A 22,873-nucleotide genomic window follows, 5' to 3' on the forward strand; every position below is an offset into this window, starting at 1 on the left:
GATGCATTATCCTGCTGAAAGAGGCCAAAGCCACCAGGGAATACCGTTTCCATGAAAGGATGTACAACAATGCTTAGTATCAAAGTAACATCCACATGGATGGCAGGACCCGAGGTTTCCCAGCAGAACATTGCCCAAAGCATCACACTGCCTCCGCCGACATGCCTTCCTACCATAGTGCAGCTGGTGCCATGTGTTCCCAAGGTAAGCGACGCACACGCACCCGGCCATCCACGTGATGTAAAAGAAAACGTGATTCATCAGACCAGGCCACCTTCTTCCATTGCTCCGTGGTCCAGTTCTGATGCTCACGTGTCCACTGTTGGCGCACTCGGCGGTGGACAGGGGTCAGCATGGGCACCCTGACTGGTCTGCGGCTATGCAGCCCCATACGCAACAAACTGCGATGCACTGTGTATTCTGACACCTTTCTATCAGAACCAGCATTAACTTCTTGAGCAAACAGTAGCTTGTCTGTTGGATTGGACCACATGGGTCAGCCTTCAATCCCCACGTGCATCAATGAGCCTTGGCCGCCCATGACCCTGTCGCCGGTTCAGCACTGTTCCTTCCTTGGACCACTTTTGATAGATACTGACCACTGCAGACCGGGAACACCCCACAAGAGCTGCAGTTTTGGAGATGCTCTGACCCAGTCGTCTAGCCATCACAATTTGGCCCTTGTCAAACTCGCTCAAATCCTTACGCTTGCCCATTTTTCCTGCTTCTAACACATCAACTTTGAGGACAAAATGTTCACTTGCTGCCTAATATATCCCACTAGCAGGTGTCGTGATGAAGAGATAATCAGTGTTATTCACTTCACCTGTTAGTGGTCATAATGTTATGCCTGATTGGTGTACATCATATACATAATTCACCTGCTATATTGCTAAATGAACCCGATTTTTCATATCAACAGAAAAATATACCAGGATAACCTGGCTTCTCTTGAGACTCCCCTGCTTCGCAGCATAGTTAATGATATGCTAAAGCCCGCAACCTGCGTTGAGGGGATTGGTTACAACATATTTGTGATATAGAGAACAAACCGAGTTTTTGAGACTGTCTTTGATTCACTGCAGTTTTAAAGAGAAAATACTCAGCAATGGTGCTGACTTAAGAATTTGCACATGGTTTGTATTAAAACACCACATAGACATATAAACAACATTAAAAACTTGATTTTCACCACAGGGGGTCTTTAAAAAGTTCAACAGAAATTGTGATAACATTGTTATCGTGAATCCTTTTGGCCACTACTGTATAATCATGTATTGAAAATATGATATTGTGACAGTCCTAACCGACACGACAATGTGACACGTGCAAATGAGCACAGAAAAATTGCAATTGTCGAATTCTTTTTGTGTGGGCAGCTAAATCCACCACTGGATGTAACCTTGTTCGGATGTGATGCTGTATTTCCAGAAGTGATTTGTTGTCTGGCACTGGACAATGCAAGACTTAAAGAGAATATTGTGGGGACACAACCTCCTGGTTGAGAGTAGAAAAAAATAAATAAATAAATCTGAACACAAACAGCCATGATAAATGCAGTTATTATTTTTTTCAATTAATGTGAAAAATGGCCGGTGACCCCTCATGACCAGAGAAAAGTGCAGCGACACAAGCAAACCTCCAAAAGTTCTCCATTATTATAATTGCTATTTTGTTTATGCCCCTGTCTTGTGACATGCATGGCTAACTTCCAATTGATGCCGCTTCAGCCCACTCCGTCTACGTCTGATGAATGCTTTATTGCCGAGGAGTCACTTACTGACAACGGTGAGCAAGATACACTGAGAGATACAATCAAGAAACACTGAAACATGACAATAGTGCTACTAAATCACTCCAAATGCTCTCGGCAGTATAGCCAGCCAAGCTGAATTGTGAAAGCGACTGTGAAGGAAGTTTGGCGTGGAAATCCGCTTCTGTACTGGAGTTTATTAGCTCTGGGAACCAAAATGGAAACATGACCCTTCTGCACGGCAACATGATGACTCTGTGTGTTTCCAGGGAAACAGCAGGAACCAATTACTCTATCGTAATCAGGCTCGACTTCGAGCCAACCAAAGAAAGTGACCATGGTTATACTGGAGTAAACTGATGCAAAATCATGTCATCACTTACTCAGCTTCATGTCAATCTGTATGACTCTTTAAAAACGCTGACAGTCTCACACAGTGTCCTGACCAGATGCGATAAGACTCCAGCAACAAGTAGTTTGTCTGTCCACAACAGATGCGGAACGACTATGTGACGGGACAAAATCAATCAAAAATCTCAGCCAATCAGAAGAGCGTGTGGGCGGAGTCTCTGTGCAAGAGCACTGCACAAAATGCATAGGCACATAATCAAATAAATAAATATTACACCATTTTAACATTACTGAAAATACATAGTGACTGAAACAATCTTTGTCATAGAACACACTTGTTTGTTCACTGTTTGAATAGTTTGAATTGTTTGTTCACATAGGGGAGAGTGGGGTAAGATGAGCCAGTGGGTAAGTTGACCCACCCCCTGTATCTTGGCAACCGTACCATTTTATTGTCATGTGACCATATATTTTAGAACCACCCATCATTTCTGCCAGACTGTGAAAAGGAGAAGCACATGGGAGGGGTGGAAGTCGCTTATTTACTTCAAAAACTGTTTTTGGCTTGTCAAAGTAAAATTTTAACATAACAGATGTAATGGCTGTTTCATCAAAGCAAATTTGTCCAGGTCTAAAAATATTTATGATGAATATTCGTAAATTTAGCAACGTATAAAACCATGCAAGTCATTTAGCTAAATATTATTCTGAATTGGTAAGCTAGCTTTTCCTAAAATGGCAACTATGGGGCAAAGTGAGCCAAATGCTGTGGGGTAAATTGAGACAGCGTTTTAACTTACCCCACGATAAGGCATTGAATTTAAGTTAAATCTGAAGTATAAACTGGTGTCATTTCAATGTAATTTTACGCAATTGGTTTAGTTTATCTTTATTTTCGAGTTTATTTGATAGGAACAGTGTACAAGTATGCCAAATCCTTCTCTGATACGAACCAGAGGATGTTTAATCATATATCTTTCCACCTGTAGTCTCTAACGGCCTAACATGATAGACATTGCAGAAAAGCTACCATGTCAAGCACCCTATTGACTAAAATGTTTATTAGTTTCAGTGACATTTATTCATTCTTATTTAGTTCTTCTTTAATTTTACTCAACAAACTCTCTGTTTAGTCTGTTTATAGGAAGGTTACATCTTTGGTGTTCAACATATTGTTTCAGAAATGCAAACAATTAAACATACTGAAATTTCAACTTCATTTGGTTGGTTTTATGTTGTTTAAGTTAGCTTTAATAAAAGAAATATTTATAAAATAATTTAACAAAAAATACTTGTAAAAGGAAATGTGATTATTAAATTAGTTTTTAAAATTTCACATGGGTTTGATTCAGATTCAGTTAGATGGTCAGTTTACACCCACCTACTGACTCGGATCAACTTACCCCTTACCTGGTGTAAATTGAGCCAGAGGAACACTTTTTTATAAGAAGCCATATTTTTAGAACCCTTTGTCATAGATGTATTCTGATCATTTAAAATAATAGGAAGCATCCTGAAATTACTTTAAATACTTTCATTGTACTTCTGCCTCATTTTCCCTTATCTTGAGGACCACATAAGTAAAAAAAATGGCTCATCTTACCCCACTCTCCCCTATGCACAGGTAGAACATACAAGTGTGTTATACAAGTTCATACACGTTTGAATCGACATAATGACAGATTTTTCATTTTTAGGTGAACCGTCCCTTTGAACCACTCATTGTTTGAAGCCCTCTGATTTATCCTCCGTAAAAGCAGGTTCATCATTTCTGTCATCGGGCCGACAGTCAAAGTGAAAACGTCAGCATAATCTTTCTTTAGAATCAGCAATATGTCATGTGGCATACCATTTGGTAGTGAATCAAGAGAATAAAAGTTTAAATGAATGAAAACAGCTGACAACGTACCAACACACCTTGGCAGAGGTGCGCTCCACATGCGCCGACCCCCTCCCAGGCAAATGATTTCTGGCGCTCCCTCCAGGCGGTAGCCCATATTGCAAGAGAAGGTGAGTGTATCTCCGATACCAAAGCTGTAACCATTACGCCGCCCAAAATGTGGCACTCCTGGATCCTCACACGGCTCCAAGTTGTATTCTGAGAGAAACAGAATTTGAAATTATACATAATTTTAAGTAATGTGTATTAGGAGTAAACATAATGAACTTGAAAATATATGAAAACATGTCAGTTGTTCCTTTTTGCGTTTCTTGTTTATATTTTAATTATATCTCTATTTTTTTAAATAAATTTTATTTTACATTTTTTAATTTTCATATATTTTATTTATTTTAATTTTATTTGTTTTTATTTTTATTAAATTCACCATTGGCATTTCAATCAGCTGATGTTTCAGCATTAATCCTTAGAGTTTTACAAAAATATTCTGACAAACTATAAGATAGCATTAAAAAGCATCTTATTCAGAAGAATAAGTACTTAATATATACTTAATAAAATACTTGATATCAGGGTTATTATCGTTAATTGAAACTAAGACTATTAAAACATTTTTGTTCATTGAAATAAAGCTGAAATAAAATAAAATTTAAATATTAGTTGATGCCTTGGCAATAAACGGACATCATTTTTAATCTAAAGCACTAAAATTAAAACCAGAAATAAAATCTAAAATTAAAACTGAAATAAAAATAAATTAAACCTAAACAGCAATATATATATATATATATATATATATATATATATATATATACACAGTCAAACCAAAAATTATTCAGACATTTTTGATATATTTTTACTAGTGGGTTCAGGACACTATAGTTCATTTATGTAAGTGAGAATAACAAAATAAAGCAAACTGTGACATATTATACCCAAAAATTCTTCATACAGTGGACTACCAGCAAAATTGATAAAAATTTGGAACCAAAAATTATTCAGACACTTTGACCCGACCATGTTTTGCTTAAGTGTTATCTGACATAATTAAGATTATTTTTTTCTGACACAGTTTAACTCTGAGATCTTGTCATATTTTATTACCATTTTTTTAAACTATAGTGAATAAACTGTATAAATAAATTCTGGTTTGACTGTATATATATATATATATATATATATATATATATATATAAGACAAAAGCACATAACATTAATATATATTTAACTAAAATTAACATGAAAACTAAAAATATAAAAATAAAAGCGGATTCAAAATAATAATAAAACTAAAATAACACTGCTTGATGCACAACCTGTATATAGGACTCAACTACTGTCCCTGTGTCCCTGTTCTCCAGGACGCCCCTCACCTGAAAATGTGATGTTGAAACCTTCGTAGGAGATGGAAAAGTCAGATATGAAGCGGAGCTGGGCCTTGAAGTTGCCATAGAGACCCGCATTGATGGGCGAGGGCAGTTCTGCGCCTGTGAGGCGGGCGAGTGGCTGAACAAAGCTCCCATTCTCAGTGATGAGCAGATAGTCATGATGATCTTCCAGGTGGAAGGTGTTAAAGGTGAACTGAACGCCTATTGGGGAAACAAAACCAATGCACAAATGAAGCAACTAATAATATGGTTCAAGTTTCTGGTCAACTTCTGACTGGAGCAGGAAGAACAATGGACAAAAAAGAGAAGAATAAAAGGAATGGTCAAGCATTTGGGGTCAACCTCATTATACAAGGGAAGGGGTCCTACTAAGGGTGTAACCTACTCATGAGAAGGCCCTGTGAATTTAAGCAACAGCCCTTGACTGAGGTCAAGTACTGTAGAACAAAGAAAATTTGGATACTGACCCTTTTCTTGCCTTTGTGTCAGAAAGAGAAAACTGTATTTTTAGTTCCAACTGATCTGTCCACTAAACATAAAGGCCTTCAAAATTGATATGCATTAGCAGCCATGGGAAATTAAAATTCAGAGGAACTTTCATTATTCTGAACTCAAAGGTTGGATAATGATATTTGAGAGTAGGGCACGGACGAGTACCTAAATCTGTATTCATGACGGTTTGTACCTACTGCTGACTTTAGCTAGACTATGTGATGGACTCGTGGAGCTTGCTTTTCACCATATTATCAATTCGTACTGCAGTATCTGGCATATCAAAATGAATGTTTATGTAAGTTTCAATAAGTCAGAGACAAACTGTAGGTAAGATATATCAGTTGCTGTTTTACCTTTGCCATGGCTGACCTCCACAGTCCAGGTGCAGTTAAGGGAGCTGGGATAGACCTCAGGGTATCCAGGGGAAAGGATGGTGCCTCCCGGTCCTCGAACATCACCCCCACAGAGCGCTACAGGGCAGAGGGAGTAAAGTACTTACTTAAACAGATCTTTCACTTACATTCAATATATGCAAATGGAACTACACAACCATAAAGGATTTCACTCTTCTATCAGCTTGTATCCTGGGCTTATCAGCTAACATGTCAAAGATTAATTAACATCTGCATCTTGGTTCCTAGTGGCTCTTAAGCACTTGCACACACTACTGTTCAAGAGTTTGGGGTCAGTGTGAAAGAAATTAATACTTTTATTCAGCAAGGATACATTTAAATTGATCAAAAAAAGACAGGCATTTATAATGTTACAAAAAGATTTCTATTTCAAATTAATTGAACTTTCTATTCATTAAATCCTGAAAAAAATGTATCAGATTTCCACAAAAGCAGCACAACTGTTTTCAACATTTATAATAATAAGAAATGTTCCTTGAGCAGGAAAATGTCAGGGTTAGAGTCTGTTTCTGTTTTGTTTTGGTCTGTTAGCTTCCCTTCCATATTTGTCACGTTAATTTCAGTTCCATGTGTTCATAGGTGCGTTCACGGCATGTCGTAATTACGAGATTCCAACTTGAAAAAAGCGTTCACGTCTTTGTAGAACTTGTATTTACAGCTTGTAAACTGGGAATACTTGTACCACCTGACCACTGCAGATTCATTTGGGTGTTGATAGTATTGCCATAGAAACGCATAATTCCCAGGACGAGGACGTGAACAGCTTCAAGTAGAATGTCACGTGTTATTAGGACGCAGCACATGTCCTTATTTGTTGTCATGGTTATGGATTTCTTTGTGCACCTGTTTCTTGTTCAGTTAGTTTTCTCCTGTGTATTTAAATCCTCAGTTTAATTCTACAATCCAAAAAATGCTGGATTAAAAACAACCCAAGTTGGGTTGAAAATGGACAAACCCAGCGGTTGGGTTAAAGGGACACTCCACTTTTTTTGAAAACAGGCTCATTTTCCAACTCCCCTAGAGTTAAACAGTTGAGTTTTATCGTTTTCGAATCCATTCAGCCGATCTCCGGGTCTGGCGGTACCACTTTTAGCATAGCTTAGCATAGTTCATTGAATCCGATTAGACCGTTAGCATCTCGTTAAAAAATGACCAAAGAGTTTCAATATTTTTCCTATTTAAAACTTGACTCTTCTGTAGTTACATCGTGTACTAAGACTGACAGAAAATGAAAAGTGATTTTCTAGGCTGATATGGCTAGGAACTATACTCTCATTCCGGCGTAATAATCAAGGAACTTTGCTGTCGTACCATGGGTGCAGCAGGCGCAATGATATTACGCAGCGCCTGTGACCCCCTGCTTGCACAGGGAGCGTGCCTTGTAACCATGGAGACATGTGTGAGAGACGCTGCGTAATATCATTGCACATTCAAACATTGCGAATGTTTGAATGGTAATGTATATGTATCCATGACAATCCAGTGGGATCCAAAAATCTGAGACCATAATTGGAAAGACTTTTCTACTATAGTACCAATTCAATTCCTTCCATTACAAATTTTAGTGAAAAAGCTTATCAAAATCTTAAAATCAGACCTGAGCGAAAGGGAGTCAAACGCCCTTTTTTAGATGTAACTCTATTCAATGCATAGCTTTCATAAAGTAAATATGCCTTGCATAGTTCCATCCATCCATCATAAAAATACAGTCTGAAACTTATAGTCGGAAACTTCACCCCTCCCTCACCTCATACACTGCATGCTCTATTTGTATCAGTGACCATGCACTTCTTTCTTAAACAAACACTGCATGGTGCTCAGTGGAGGAAGCATCTACAGTATCCACAGACCCGTTACCTCAGACAGCAGTGCAGGCAGGTGCATGCCTCTAATGTATGCTGCATTTAGAGCCCATGGAAGTGAGATGACTGCGCAGTAAAAAGTGCCCCTGGATGTCTAATCTGGTGAGCGCATCAGTTCCTATCAGCTAAAGCAGCCTTCACAGCAAATTGCCTCTCAGAGTCCTCCTCAGCGACGGGCTAATGGCCTTGCATTGAATCACATTGTTTCAGTTTAGCAGCCTTAGAGAAGGGAAAGCGAAAGAATGTAATCAAATAGCCGAAGGACAGGCGGCCTAAGAAGCTCTGACAGGGCAAGACATAGGTAACGTCTTTCATCCAGCGTTCAGTGGAGGTTTCGTTGCCAGCACAAGCCTGCTGTTTAGCACTGTCCTGCTTTAGTAATACGGTCTATTAAGGCCTCTCTGTCACTGACTCTGAACCTTTTTTATTCAAGATGTAAATTGACACGCCACCTTTTTTCCTTTACGAACAGTTTCACTGATCAGTAAAGCCACAAGGATTCACAGTGCCTTTTTTTTTTTTTTTACTACGAATGTCTCAGGAGACCAACCGTCACAGGTGGGTAGTGGGTGGCTCCACCAGTGGTTCTTTTCACAAACCAATGGCTCTTCATGGCTGAGGCGATATCCTGAGTCGCAGCCAAAAGACACGGTGGAGCCGATGGAGAAATCCTGACCGTAACGAAGACCGTTGACCGGAATCCCTGGATCCAGGCAGGAGTAGGCATCTATTGTTACACCTAGGAATAGTCAGGCATATGAAGTTTACAAAACTTTGTATTTTAAGAGCATCTTTCTGCCCTATAATGGTGCTCTATAATAACAAAAAGGGGTTAAAAGTGAAGTATGCAAGATTTTTAATGTTAAAATACATTCTCTTAACCCAGTTTATTGTTCACTGACTACTATTAGAACGCCATTCACTGGTTTATCTCCCCCAAAAGTGCAAGCATTGAGCCTCCCAGGCAACATCAAAACATTGAGAGCTGTTCGCTCACATCTGTCAATCTCTTTCCAACTCAACCAATAGCATGAGTTTGGGGCGTGGCTACTGTATCCAATGGAAAGTTTGGGGCGTGGCTACTGTAACAGACGGAGAGTATGGGGTGTGGCTACTGTAACAGATGGAAAGTTTGGGGTGTGGCTACTGTATCCGATGGAGAGTTTGGGGCGTGGCTACTGTAACAGACGGAGAGTTTGGGGTGTGGCTACTGTATCCGATGGAGAGTTTGGGGAGTGGCTACTGTAACAGATGGAGAGTTTGGGGCGTGGCTACTGTAACAGACGGAGAGTATGGAGTGTGGCTACTGTAACAGATGGAAAGTTTGGGCGTGGCTACTGTAACAGACAGAGAGTATGGGGTGTGGCTACTGTAACAGATGAAGAGTTTGGAGTGTGGCTACTGTATCCGATGGAGAGTTTGGGGTGTGGCTACTGTATCCAATGGAGAGTTTGGGGAGTGGCTACTGTAGCAGGTGGCGAGTTTGGGGCGTGGCTACTGTAACAGACAGAGAGTATGGGATGTGGCTACTGTAACAGATGGAAAGTTTGGGGCGTGGCTACTCTAACAGACGGAGAGTTTGGGCAGTGGCTACTGTAGCAGATGGAGAGTTTGGGGAGTGGCTACTGTAACAGATGGAGAGTTTGAGGCGTGGCTACTGTAACAGATGGCGAGTTTGGGGTGTGGCTATTGTAACAGACGGAGAGTATGGGGTGTGGCTACTGTAACAGATGGAAAGTTTGGGGAGTGGCTACTGTATCCGATGGAGAGTCTGGGGAGTGACTACTGTATCCAATGGAGAGTTTGGGGAGTGGCTACTGTAGCAGGTGGCGAGTTTGGGGCGTGGCTACTGTAACAGACAGAGAGTATGGGATGTGGCTACTGTAACAGATGGAAAGTTTGGGGAGTGGCTACTCTAACAGACGGAGAGTTTGGGCAGTGGCTACTGTAGCAGATGGAGAGTTTGGGGAGTGGCTACTCTAACAGATGGAGAGTTTGAGGCGTGGCTACTGTAACAGATGGCGAGTTTGGGGTGTGGCTATTGTAACAGACGGAGAGTATGGGGTGTGGCTACTGTAACAGATGGAAAGTTTGGGGAGTGGCTACTGTATCCGATGGAGAGTCTGGGGAGTGACTACTGTAACAGACAGAGAGTTTGAGGCGTGGCTACTGTAACAGACAGCGAATTTGGGGCGTGGCTACTGTAGCAGGCAGAGCCAGAAGGTGTTTAGCTACTGTGGGACCATGACTGACGTTACATGGGAAAAGAGATTTAGCTTCGGGTATAGAAATGTAAGACAAAATTTGCTGCATTTAGACCTTCAAAGGTTTGAAAATATGCTTTACTTTTATAATTCCGCTAGGTGCCACTAGTGTCGCAGAAACTACATACTTCACAGTTAACTTCCAAATGGCAAGTTCTGAAACTGTGGAAAGTTTACTGTACACTTACTTTCATACAGGATCTTGAAGCCACTGTTTGAGCGGCTGTTGTCAGTGGTGAAAAGCATGTACAGGTGGTTGCCGCTGCTGAATAGGAACTGAGGCACCTGGGTACCGTTGAACGAGCCAATCAGAGGAGAGAGAAGATTGGGTCCATCGTGAAGCTCCAGCAAATCGCAATTCAACTCTGTCTGAAATCTGGTTGGAGAAATAGAGAATAATTAAATGTCTTTGCAGACAATGACAGAAATGTAGATTTTTGTGCACTACTGTTCAGAAGCTCATCTGCTCACCAAGGCTGCAATAATTTGAACAAAGATACAGTAAAAACAGTAATATTGTGAAATATTATTATAATTTAAAACAACTGTTTTCTATGTGAATATATTTTAAAATGTAATTTATTCCTGTGATGCGAAGCTGAATTTTCAGCATCATTACTCCAGTCTTCAGTGTCACATGATCCTTCAGAAATCATTCTAAAAGTTTGATTTGCTGCTCAAAATTAAAAAATATATAAACATTATTATCATCAATGTTGAAAACAGTAAAAAAAAAAACTTAAATAGAACAGCATTTATTTGAAATAGACATCTTTCGTAACATTGTAAATGTCTTTACTGTCACTTTTGATCAATTTAGTGCATCCTTGCTGAATAAAAATTTAATTTTTCCTGAATCACTAAATAGACACACGTACCAAAGCAACAATATCTATTCAAATTAAAAAAGCATACTTCTCAAATGTGATTTTGATGGAGCGTCCCGGTTCAGCCTCTATGACCCACTCACAGTTGAGTGAGTCTTTGTAGTAACCGGGCCACCCAGGAGATAAAATAACTCCACTAGGAGCTGAAAAATGGCCTCCACAGGGAGCTGTAGAAAGAACAGAGGGTTAACAAAGGACTGATACAACCTCACTGTATTTATAAAGATGTTATGCATGATCACATGTATCTGTAATAAAGACTGTAGAACTGATAAATAATACCAAGACCAGTTGGCTGTACAATATACCCCACTTTACATATTTACAATCCTCCAAAACCTACAGTAATGTGTTACAACGGCTAGTGGGTGACACCGTTAGTCTGTCACTCTTTTCCTCTGACCATATGAATAGTGTTACAGCATAATTAGAAACATGCTGAGCAAAATACGAGGGATTGACAAGGATTTTAACGACAGATGACAGGCTGCTCACCACCACATGCCCTCCGGTTTACATGCCCTATTAACCCTCGTCTCTGTGACCCACAGGTGACTGTCTATTCTATTTACAGTCACATAGAAAAGTAGGCAGAACTGTGCACTTATTCAGGACTACAGTCCACTTCTGGTGGCATCAGGGCCTAATAAATACCTTCACACTTTGGGATGGGGCCGCTCCACATCACCTTCCCACCGTTCAGCTCACAAGTGATGGTTTCTGCTCCCTGGGTCTTAATGAAGCCGTCCTCGCAGATGATCGAGATGGAGCTGCCCAGCTGGAAACTGTCACCGAAACGTCTGGCGTTCAGGGGGACTCCTGGATCCGGACACTCATTATGGCCAAATGCTGTAAGATTGAATGACATAAGATGGTAGTCTGGAATTTGGAAGTGTCATGAACAGTCTTTCGCCATAGTTTTCTTTGGGTAGTCAAAGTATTTCTGACACCTCAGTGCCACTAACAAAAAATATGTATCAATTTAACAACTGGAAGTTTGAAACGATGTTCTTTAGGAAGTGGAGAAGTTTGAAAGACACTCCATCTCAAGTCGTGCTCTTCAATTTCGCCTCCACTCAAAAGAATGAGGATTTGTGGTAGTTTGTAGGACAGGTTTCCACTCGAGGCTCTGTTTATCAGTTTTAGTGTTATTGACCTTCCAGCTGTTTTTATCATAACTCCATGAAGCATATATGGAGGCCCAAGGCGACTGGCCAAGAAAGCGGCTGTCCCCACAACACCCTGAGTGTCTGATGGATGTCTAGTGACAGGAAAGGCCTACAAGAAGGACATGACGTTTGTCAGAATGAATACAGATTTAACTGTGCTCCATCACAGCTCTGACAGCTCTCAACAGACAACAGTTAGGTGTCAGTCTGTTAAAGAACTCGATATTAGCGTTCAGCAGTAACGGCTACTGTAGCGTACCTAATATGCATGCAAACTGATGTCCACTCTGAGGACTTTGATGGATTATCGTGACATTTCACATCTCCTTTAAAAAAGACCATCAAGAAGTCATTGTGTAAATTAAAGTCATGTATGTGCTACTGAGGTGCGGAAGGGAGATTTGGCACGCTTGATAGAAAGATGAAGAAATGTATTTGCATTTGACACGCCTGGAAGTTGCTGTAAACAGACATCTTTTCACAAATGCAATGAATATTGTTTCTTGAGTGTTAATCTTGTCAATAAAATTACTATACAAAATATAAATAGATATTTGAGTTAATATTATATTTAGAATTATTTTATATATTTAATATTTTCTAAATATAACATTATAATATATATTATATTATATTGTATATATATATACACATATATACACACACACACATATATATATATATATATATATATATATATATATATATATATATAATATTTATAATATTTTCTAAATATAATATTAAATATATAAAAATAATACTAAATATAATATTAACTAAATATAAAGGATATTTTCATAAAAAAGGACAAAAAAAATATAAATACTAAATATATAAAAATAGAATTTCTCTCAATATGGCAAATTATAACTGTAAAAACTAATTATTCTTATATACACTCTAAAAAATGCTGGGTTAAAAACAACCCAAGTTGGGTTGAAAACGGACAAACCCAGCGGTTGGGTTAAATGTTTGCCCAACCTGCTGGGTAGTTTTATTTAACCCAACTATTGTTTAAAAATTATTATATGGCTGGATTAAAATGAACCCAAAATATGTTGGAAATGAACATTTATTAATGTGTTTAGTAAATGAACATTTATTAATAAGTTTAATGAATAATAATGAAAAAATAAACATTTATAAAATTACTTATTAATAAATGTTCACCTTTTGATTATTATTGTTGCCTCTAGTAATTATGTGTCTGATTTTTAATTTCCAACCTCTTTTTGGTTCATTTTAAGCCAGACATATAGTCATTTTAAACAATAGTTGAGTTCAATAAAACTGCCCAGCACAATTAACCCAGCCACTGGGTTAAAACAACCCAATCGCTGGGTTTGTCCATTTTCAACCCAACTTGGGTTGCTTTTAACCCAGCTTTTTTTAGAGTGTAAGATGATATCATTACCTGTTAAGAAAAAGCAGTAACTGCTATCAGTAGACTTTGATACACAACACACATGCTTAAAATGAACATTGCATTGCAGAATTCATGCTTCATATATGCTTAACAAATGGTCCATGCAGACATAATGCAGATTAGAAACCCATTCAAAGGTGGTTCACGCACTGGTGTAGGTGATGTTGAAACCTCTGCCTGACATGGAGTGGTCAGCCTGGAACTCCAGCCGGAGAATGTTGCTGTTGCTGGTGAGGTGGGACGGCACCTCCGCCCCAGTGAAACGGCCAAGCACAGACGAGTCTAGCATCTCTCCATCCTTCACGGTCAGGATGTCGTATGGAGCCTCTAGGTCAAAGTCATTGAAAGCCAGGTGGATACGGCTGCCGGGCTCTGATAGGATCAGCCACACACAGTTAAGGTTGTTCCCATAGCCCTCTGGGTAATCCGGAGAGAGAACCGTGCCCATGGGAGCAGTGAAGTTCGAAAGACAGGGAACTAGAATAGAATAGAATAAAATAGCTATTAATTTAAACTAAAGATTAATGCAGCTATGTTCATGTTATAATGTTTTTTCTCTCTTCCATAATGACAAAAAAAGCACCCGGCAACATATAAAAACATGCCACATCATGCATCAGTGTAATAATACAGAGCTTAGCCATGTGTACGTGTTTAATATGCCATATGGAGACTGTCACTCTGCTGTTGATTAGGTTCTGACAAACTGCATTTATGACATAAATAGACTTCAGGCTATAAATAGAGCTGATTTGTTCAATCTTCCAATTAAACATTGAGAAATTTCAGCTATGCACTTTTTCAGCAAAGATCCTACAGGTGAAATATCAAAATATAGCAGATGTCAGTGCAGCTGAAGAAGTTTCCAGGTTGGCTGTATATATAAGCCAATTATTTTAGCTGCCTCAGAGATCTCTGCATTCATTCTGAAGAAAAGGCAAAGACAGGTAAGTTAATAAAATCCAGTCATATGAAAATTTTTATGGAACATGAACATTTGGCTGAAAAATGTTTAAAGGTGAAGTGTGTGTGTGTGATTTCTGTGCCACTAGTGTCAAAAATAATGACTGCTTTCAAACACACTTTCCATGCCTGCCATTGGTCAGCTAACAGGTAGTCCCACCCCCTTGTTTGCTGTGTTATTTTAATAGCACCTTAAGGCGTTTTCACACCAAAACAGGGACTTAATTTGTTACAATGTTGCATTTTCTTCTTGGTTTGGTTCGCTTTCACAAGGTCAAAGTGTACCAAAATGTGTTAATGCAATTCACATGCGTGTACAACTGTCCTCTTATTGGTCAGAGTTTCCCATGCATCATCCATCTAAATGATTGAAAAGTTCGCTCCATGAACTTTTGTGGCTTTATTTATAACTTTCGAGACGCACGCAAACACTAAACGAATGTAGCCGTCATTCCAGCTGTTAAATTATATACTACATTCAAATTAATGCTGAAGTAAATTCAAACTTATTTAGCATAGTCGTCCTGATAAACGCTGAAAATGCTACAGTATAAAACTGCTGTTAGAGCAGCAAACAAAGACAGGAAAAACATTTCCAAAACTATTAATCAGTTCGCAACATACAGTACAGTAGCATTGACAGTACTCACAAATGCAGATGGGGATGTTGGCAGACCACTGGTTGTTGTTCTGACAGGATATTGTTTTCTCTCCAATGAGCTCAAATCCAAACTGGCACTCAAAGCGTAGCACGTCACCATTCGAGAACCCATCTCCTTCTCTCATTCCATACAGAGGGGTGCCTGGGTCCCCACAGCTCTCCTTGTCGATTTCTACAGTGAAAGGATGTAAACATTAGTGATCAATAAACAACACATTCCCTCTCTCCACTGCTGCAGTTGCTGCTTTTCTTCTTTAACAAACTGCTTCATTCCCTGCTGAAAAACTAGCTTAAGCCACGGACACACCAGACTTATATTTATTTGTATATTTATATATTTATTTATTAAACATGAATACCACTATACAGAGCTGATTTAATGCTTTTTAAATTAAATTAGTGCATTAACTTTGGCAGCTCTAAAACTAAACTTTCACTTTTTTAAGGGGGTGAGGCCATGTTGGGCTGCTTTAGAGAAGAGGAAGTGTTGTTGTAGCAGAGTGTTGTTACCATGCTGTCATTTTACGCCGGACTGCTTCACAAACGAGGGTCAATTCTAAAAGTTGTAACTTCTTCCTGAGTCTCTCCATCAGTGTCCGACTCCGGTTTGAACAATGTAAGGCTGAACACTGTTACTGACAATCCTCATTTTGGCTGCGTGAGATTCTCCAGCTTTGTTGTTGTTGAGCAACCGAAGCGTGAGCTGTTAAAGCTCCGCCCTCTTCTGGAAAGAGGGCTGGGAGCAGCAGCTCATTTGCATTTAAAGGGACACACACACAAACGGCGTGTTTTTGCTCACACCCAAATAGGGGCAAATTTGACACGCTACAATAAATGATCTGTGGGGTATTTTGAGCTGAAACTTCACAGACACATTCTGGGGACACCAGAGACTTATATTACATCTTGTGAAAAGGGGCATTATAGGTCCCCTTTAATGGAAACAAATGGAAAAGAAAGTAAACTGAAAAGACTTCTTTGAAAATTAAAAGAAGGCTCGTTCACACCAAGAACGATAACTATATTAGCATCCACACCAGCAGAAAATATCATTCTGTTTATTATAAGCACGCTGCAGTTTTGTCATCTGTCGCTTTAAATGCACAAGTCATTTAAAGTCAGGTGGATTCTGATTGGCTGTCAATGTTTTTATCGTTCATCAGCTGAAAAAACAACTGTTCTGAAAAGTATTCCAATGACATTATTCCTCTGTGCCATTATAGTTGTAGTTTGGACTCTGTTATTCTTTTAAATTTAGAATGACTTTTAAAGCTATATCTTTATTGTTATTGTTACAGTTATCGTCCTTGATGTCTTAACTGTGGCTTCAGTATTAATTTTCATTAACCAGGCTGGTCTGACTGCCATTTTGTTCACCAGTAAAAATGATAATCAGACAGCATGATCTTTCTGGTGCAGCTGATGGTCCAAGGAAGTCTTGCTGGTTGAGCTAGTTAGGAGAAATTTAATGTCAAGTCCTCTCCATATTAAAGTGGAATATAAATATGGACTTCAAGCAAATGACTCAATCACAGCCTTCCAGTCTGAAGAAATGAGACAATTGGCATTGAACTGTACTGCAAAAGTCCAATGATGGACTGAGTTCATCAGATGTTCTTCACTCAAGAGTAGTTGACCGGAACAGAATGCCACCGAAACTCTCTGTTCAGACTAGATAAGCTCCAACACCTGGACCCTTTAATGGTGGAGCCAGCCATCCAGGACATTTCAGAAACCTAGTCTGGAGGTCACTATACCTAGATAACACATTCCATCTGCATAGAATCGACTCAGTGGGCGGCAGGCTACTGGAATGGGCAATACATCTTCCCAGACACTTTGCACGGCCATGCACAGCTGAACTATGAACTCTGTTCCGAATAAGGATGCTTAAGGGTTTGCCAAAGGAAGGATGGTGAGAGGGAAAAAAACCGACTAAATTTCATTTAAAACCAAATCAAAGTTTGAGAATGTAGGAAGTGGGATTTCTCCTGAGGTATAATGGAGGTCTTCGACCATTGCTTGATGTATGGCGTTAATTTCCGACATGACAGTCTCTTTATGACTACCACAATGCTTTACTCCATTGGTCAATCGTGTGGGGTGGCTAGGGGAAGGTTAGGCCATATTTACTGCTTTGTATTTATGATGAGGCAAAAAATAGAGTACAAATTGTCTGTAGGAGCTGATGGCGTGTGAATAATTCTGGACAGCACTACACTCCGACGTAAGGTCAGCGTGTCAGATGCGAACCCCTACACTTCTCTCGCGGCGCTTAATGTGATGGGTGTTCTGTGCGCTTGTAAACCTGAGGACCTCGCTGTGAAGATCAACAAGCTATCCAATCAAATACAAAAGGTTGATTCTGTATATGTAAGCACACACAGCCCACACAGGGCAAGTTTGGGACCTGTGTTTTTCTTCCTAAAATAGCCAGGGAATTACAGAGTATCAGTGAACTTTGGCATGTAATACATCAAAAAGCATTCTGAGCATTTACCATATAGCAGGACTCATTAAGTCAGCCTTCACATAAAAGCCTATAAATAAATTTAATCTCAAAACCATTTCTTATTCATTGGAAAATGGCAAGTAATTTATCTCTCCCTTTGTGTATCCCATGGATATTGTTTCATTTCAATAATGCTGACTTTATCTCTCTCAAGAAAGTGCTCATTATCGCAAAGTCGAGTTTTATGCGGTCTAGACACGAACCGTGGCATTTCTAAAACACGAGTCACATGAGTCAAGTACACACCAGCAAACTCCCAGGCGGATCTCTGGTTTTATTTCTTTGAAGCATTCAATTAAATTAGGTTTTTAAAGCACGACAAAGTCGTTGGAGAGTTTTGGCCATAGAGAACACAAGCAAAATTATTTTTAAAAAGAAGGTATGTTAATGAGCGTGGCCATATGCTGGTGCTCTGAAACTGTGTGCCAAAGCAAAGAGCTCATGGATAATCAATGGCAAACTGCACTGAAAACTTCAGTAATGCATAAGCCCTTCACTTGAGTAGATTGTTACTCTCTGAATTATTTAAACAAAAGTTTAAAAAAGGCCATTTAAAAACACTTGTAATCGGCAATAGCCAGTAACCGGGAATTCAGTCTACATTCAAATTCACCACAAGTTTCTTTCCACAGCAGTTTCGTTTCTTCAATGTTATTACAAAGTCAAACTTGCAGTCTTTAAAGTCTTTTCTTACATAAACTTTCTTTAGTGTGTAATGTTGCTGTTTGAGCATGAAAAAAGTCTGCAAAGTCCCTCCAGCGGGAGTTATTCTCTATATCAGTGTCACTGTTTCTGAACTCCCTGAAACGCCTCCATTGTAGTCTTGAGTTTTCTTCCGGGAACAAACACGTTACAATATTCCTCATTTAAATAATTCCTGCCCAAGGCACATGCAGAATAAAGGGGCGGGGCCTAGTTGAGTTAGTTAGTAGTGTGTTGAAACTCATGGTTATGGTAAGGGGCAGGACATTCTCCAAAAACGCTTGAAGCGGTTGACCAATCACAACACACTGGTCCAGCCGACCAATCAGAGCACATTGTGCTTTTCAGAAGGAGGGGCTTCATAGAGACAGGAACTAAACAGAGCGTTACTGACAGACTGGGAAGAGAAGAGCTGCAACAATGGAGAATATGGGGAAAATAATGTGTTTTTTGAACAGTGAAGCATGAAAACCTATTCTAGTAAAGTCCAAAAACAAAATCAAGACTTTGAAAAAAGGCATAATAGGTCCCCTTTAAGTCACCAGTGGAGGTTCAAGGCTACCAACACCCCAATGGAGGGCTATAAATATGGCTATATGAGTCAGTCCAAAAAGTTTCAAGGCACAACGATTTGATTTAATTGAGTCACATTCATTTTGACTAATGCCATAAAGCACACAAAGCAAACAACGAGACTGCTAGAGTTAAGAATAATGGACCGATTTGTATTGTAATGAATACAAATCATGGTAACCCTTCAGCCGTGCTTGTCTACAAGTTTTAATGTCAATTTAAACCTTTGTGATCAAGTAAATGTGTTGTTTTTATGTCATTAAGTTTGTCAAAAGAAATAAGAACACAGTGCAGCCTCAGAGGTAAAACATTAGGGTATAAATTCATCAACAGAAAATGACAGATGTAGTTTTACTAATAAGTGAAATGTAGCCATCAAACTTCAGTCAACATAAACACAATTAATGACCCATGTTGATTATGCATTCGTCACAAACGTCAGTATACTACATTTGTATTTTAAGTGTACACTCTTAAGGCCAATTCACACTGCATCAACAGATGGCAACAGACATTTCTTAAGGTTTTGTTTATTGGCATCTGTCAGAGCTTGATTTTGCCGGTTGAGCATGCTGATTTGGCACTTGTCAGGTCATGCAATGTCTGAGAAGTGACATACTGTAATCTGGTGATTGTCTGCGTTGGTCAGCGTCTGTCGGTGTGGTGTTAATTGGCCTTTAGATAAACTATATCTCCACTGTGCCTTAAATTAAAATACAGGCTTGTTGTGAATGCATTTGAAAGGAATAGTTGTTGCCTATTAAGTGCAACAGTGCCCGCCCACTTTTTCAGCGGCATTGGCTCCAGATGTATTTTTTCCATTCAGTTCTCCCATAGGGATTTCAAAAAAGTCTTCATTAAAGCATTATAAGCCATGAATCAAGCCAACCAGCTACGAGGTGAACTTTTTAGCACAATTTAAAGCAAAAAAGTACTTGAAAATCTGGCAAAAATAAATAATGTGTTTTTTGAAACATTGGTGGATTGGAATTGATGGAATTTTCTGTACAGCATCATGGGTAATGTAGTTTTTCACCCCAAATTCTGCTGTTAAACACAATTATTTTAAAAGTAAGTTGAAATAATGCAGGCCAACGGCTTCAACAGAAGCAAACACAACCTCGTAACTCACAGTAGGGCTGGCTTTATAAGTTTATAAGTTATCATTCAAAATCAATTTCTCTATGGAGAAACTAAATGAGAGTTTATCAGACTGTTGCACTTTATTCTCAGCCTTTTCTCTCCTTACAAATCCTCATCATGGCCCCCAAAATCATCATTTTAAATATGTCATCAAGTCCGTGTCATGTTAAAGTGACCCTTTTTGTGTGAAATCTTGACCTGACAGGTAAATGAACTACGAGGGAACAAGACAATGAAAACCTCAATATGTCTTCCATTGAATGAATGAGTGCTGTGAACCATTAATGTGTTCATTATCTGGATGGATCCCTCAAAGGGCTCTTGATTTATATTATATATCAGATATAATACACACATGATGTATCATATGGATCCTCACTGAGTTCTATCTGTCGTTTGGAACACAATCTACATAACAGAATCATATTCCAAAGCTTATTCAATTTGTATTCAACCTTATTCAATGTTAAACTCATAATATTCTTCAGTTAGAAGAATAGTTCCATACTATTACTATTCTAATAATATAAGAATATGTAACTAAAAAATAAATAATCATTTTCTTACAATTCATCCAAAATGTGTTGAATGGGGTTCAAGTACATGCAATCAAATTCTTCCACACCAGACTCAGCAAACCATTTTACATGTTTACTCTGGTACACTGGTGCTCCTTTATGTATGTCCAAGCCATAGAATTTTTTTTTTTATCCCCTCATGTATGACCATCACGTATTTATGATTGACAGGTCCAATTAGATCTACCTAGAAACTGAAAATTAAGAAACCAAGCCACTTTTCTTGTGTGTGGCATATATAGGATGAATTATAATAGGTGTAGAGAAGAAAAACGAAAAAAGACAAATCTAATACAATCTGTAATATTTTGCCAGTCTCTCCCAGGGATATCATACAGTAATCTGTTTTTTTTTTTTTTTTTTTTTTTTTTATCTCTCTGGTCTTGCACTTAAGGGGATTCATTTGCTCTTTCAGTCTCTTTCTCTGTCTACCTCAGTCAGTCTCTCTCATTATACTGAATGGCACGCTGTTCATCACCCCGACACTAATTTATTACAAAACCTTGAGGGAGGAGAGATAATCAAAGATATGGGTTTTGTAGGGATTGCTGCTTCTATCAAGTGAATGTAGCTCATGTGTTCGGGATGAAAGTTAGTTGCCATGCATTCAGCAGAGACCGCAGAAGTGATTTGTGGGAACTGCTTCACTTTTATGCACACTGACTACTAAGCATGTATTCTGAACACTCGCGCAGGAAATAGTGGACATGTCCAGGTAAATAATGCCTGGCCTTTTGATGTCTAATCTCTTTTCAGTGGATGTGAAAAACACTTTCTCACTGCATCAGAAAACAAGGTTGGACGTTTGATTGAATCCGGGCTGATGCCAGACAGGTTGTTTGTACAATTTTTTTGCAGTTTATTTGCAGTTGCAAATGTTGTTGTTGTTTTTTTTTTTTCCATCACTCGGCCACATTCCCTCTATTTAACCTTGACAATAGGATTGCCGTCACAAAAATTTTGCTTGACAATTGCGATAATGAATAGTTATTTAATCTTATATCGTCGCTGTCAAATGGAAACCTTGTATGTCCAAAACTGCTACTTTTCAGGAAATGGAAAAAAACACTGTATTTTTTTTTTATTAAACAATGTATTGTCAAAGTTGATATTGTGGCTTTATATATGGTCAGACTTGCATGTGTCATTATATTATTAACATTTTACCAAAATCAAGTTCAAATTTAATTACTAGGTTTTTGACCAGTGAATATTAGACATACGTGTTTTGTCCGTCATTAGAACGGCCGCATTTTAGGCAGTAAGTGCATCGCATTACATTTTCAACTTACAGGTTATAAAGTTTATCGTAACTATGTTGGCACTCATTTTTTTCTGTCATTTGACCAAAATCTCATGTTATAAAAGATGAAGTGCTTCACACAGTCTGTTTAAGACAGTATTAGCTGTGACTTGATAACAAATGCTAGATAAAGACACACTTCTCTGCTCCTCAGATTCATAAAACATCAGCCATTATATATATAATGTTTCTAGTGTAAAGAAAATGCTATACTTACTTAAACAACCAGTTCTTTATTCACCATTGCATTGGAAATAAGCAGAGATGCTCCAAAATGTGTGCAGCACTTCATTCACAATAGAGGAGGGGCGGAGCTATGAGGTTTGACTGACAGTTTAAGGATCCAATGGAGTTACGAGGTTCAGTCACAAGCTCTGTTTATATGATCTCGAAATGTTTCATCAACTTACAGATTATAAAGTTTATCGTAACTATGTTGGCGCTCAGTTTTTTTTTGTCATTTGACCAAAATCTCATGTTATAAAAGATGAAGTGCTTCACTTAGTCTGTTTAAGACAGTATTAGCT

The 22,873-nt window shown here is 38.7% G+C and overlaps 1 protein-coding gene across 1 annotated transcript in view; it reads right to left on the reverse strand.

Annotated features, from left to right (window-relative positions):
- csmd3b (CUB and Sushi multiple domains 3b) overlaps positions 1–22,873 on the reverse strand; it is a 484,809-nt gene that overhangs the window by 175,675 nt on the left and 286,261 nt on the right. Inside the window, 9 exon segments of the mRNA XM_051873165.1 lie at positions 4,014–4,202; positions 5,378–5,593; positions 6,241–6,357; positions 8,713–8,901; positions 10,615–10,802; positions 11,342–11,480; positions 11,968–12,162; positions 14,062–14,388; positions 15,525–15,707. Coding sequence (XP_051729125.1) covers positions 4,014–4,202; positions 5,378–5,593; positions 6,241–6,357; positions 8,713–8,901; positions 10,615–10,802; positions 11,342–11,480; positions 11,968–12,162; positions 14,062–14,388; positions 15,525–15,707 — 1,743 coding nt within the window.

This window comes from Ctenopharyngodon idella, chromosome 19, assembly GCF_019924925.1.
Source record: "Ctenopharyngodon idella isolate HZGC_01 chromosome 19, HZGC01, whole genome shotgun sequence".
Classification (NCBI taxonomy): Eukaryota; Metazoa; Chordata; class Actinopteri; order Cypriniformes; family Xenocyprididae; genus Ctenopharyngodon; species Ctenopharyngodon idella.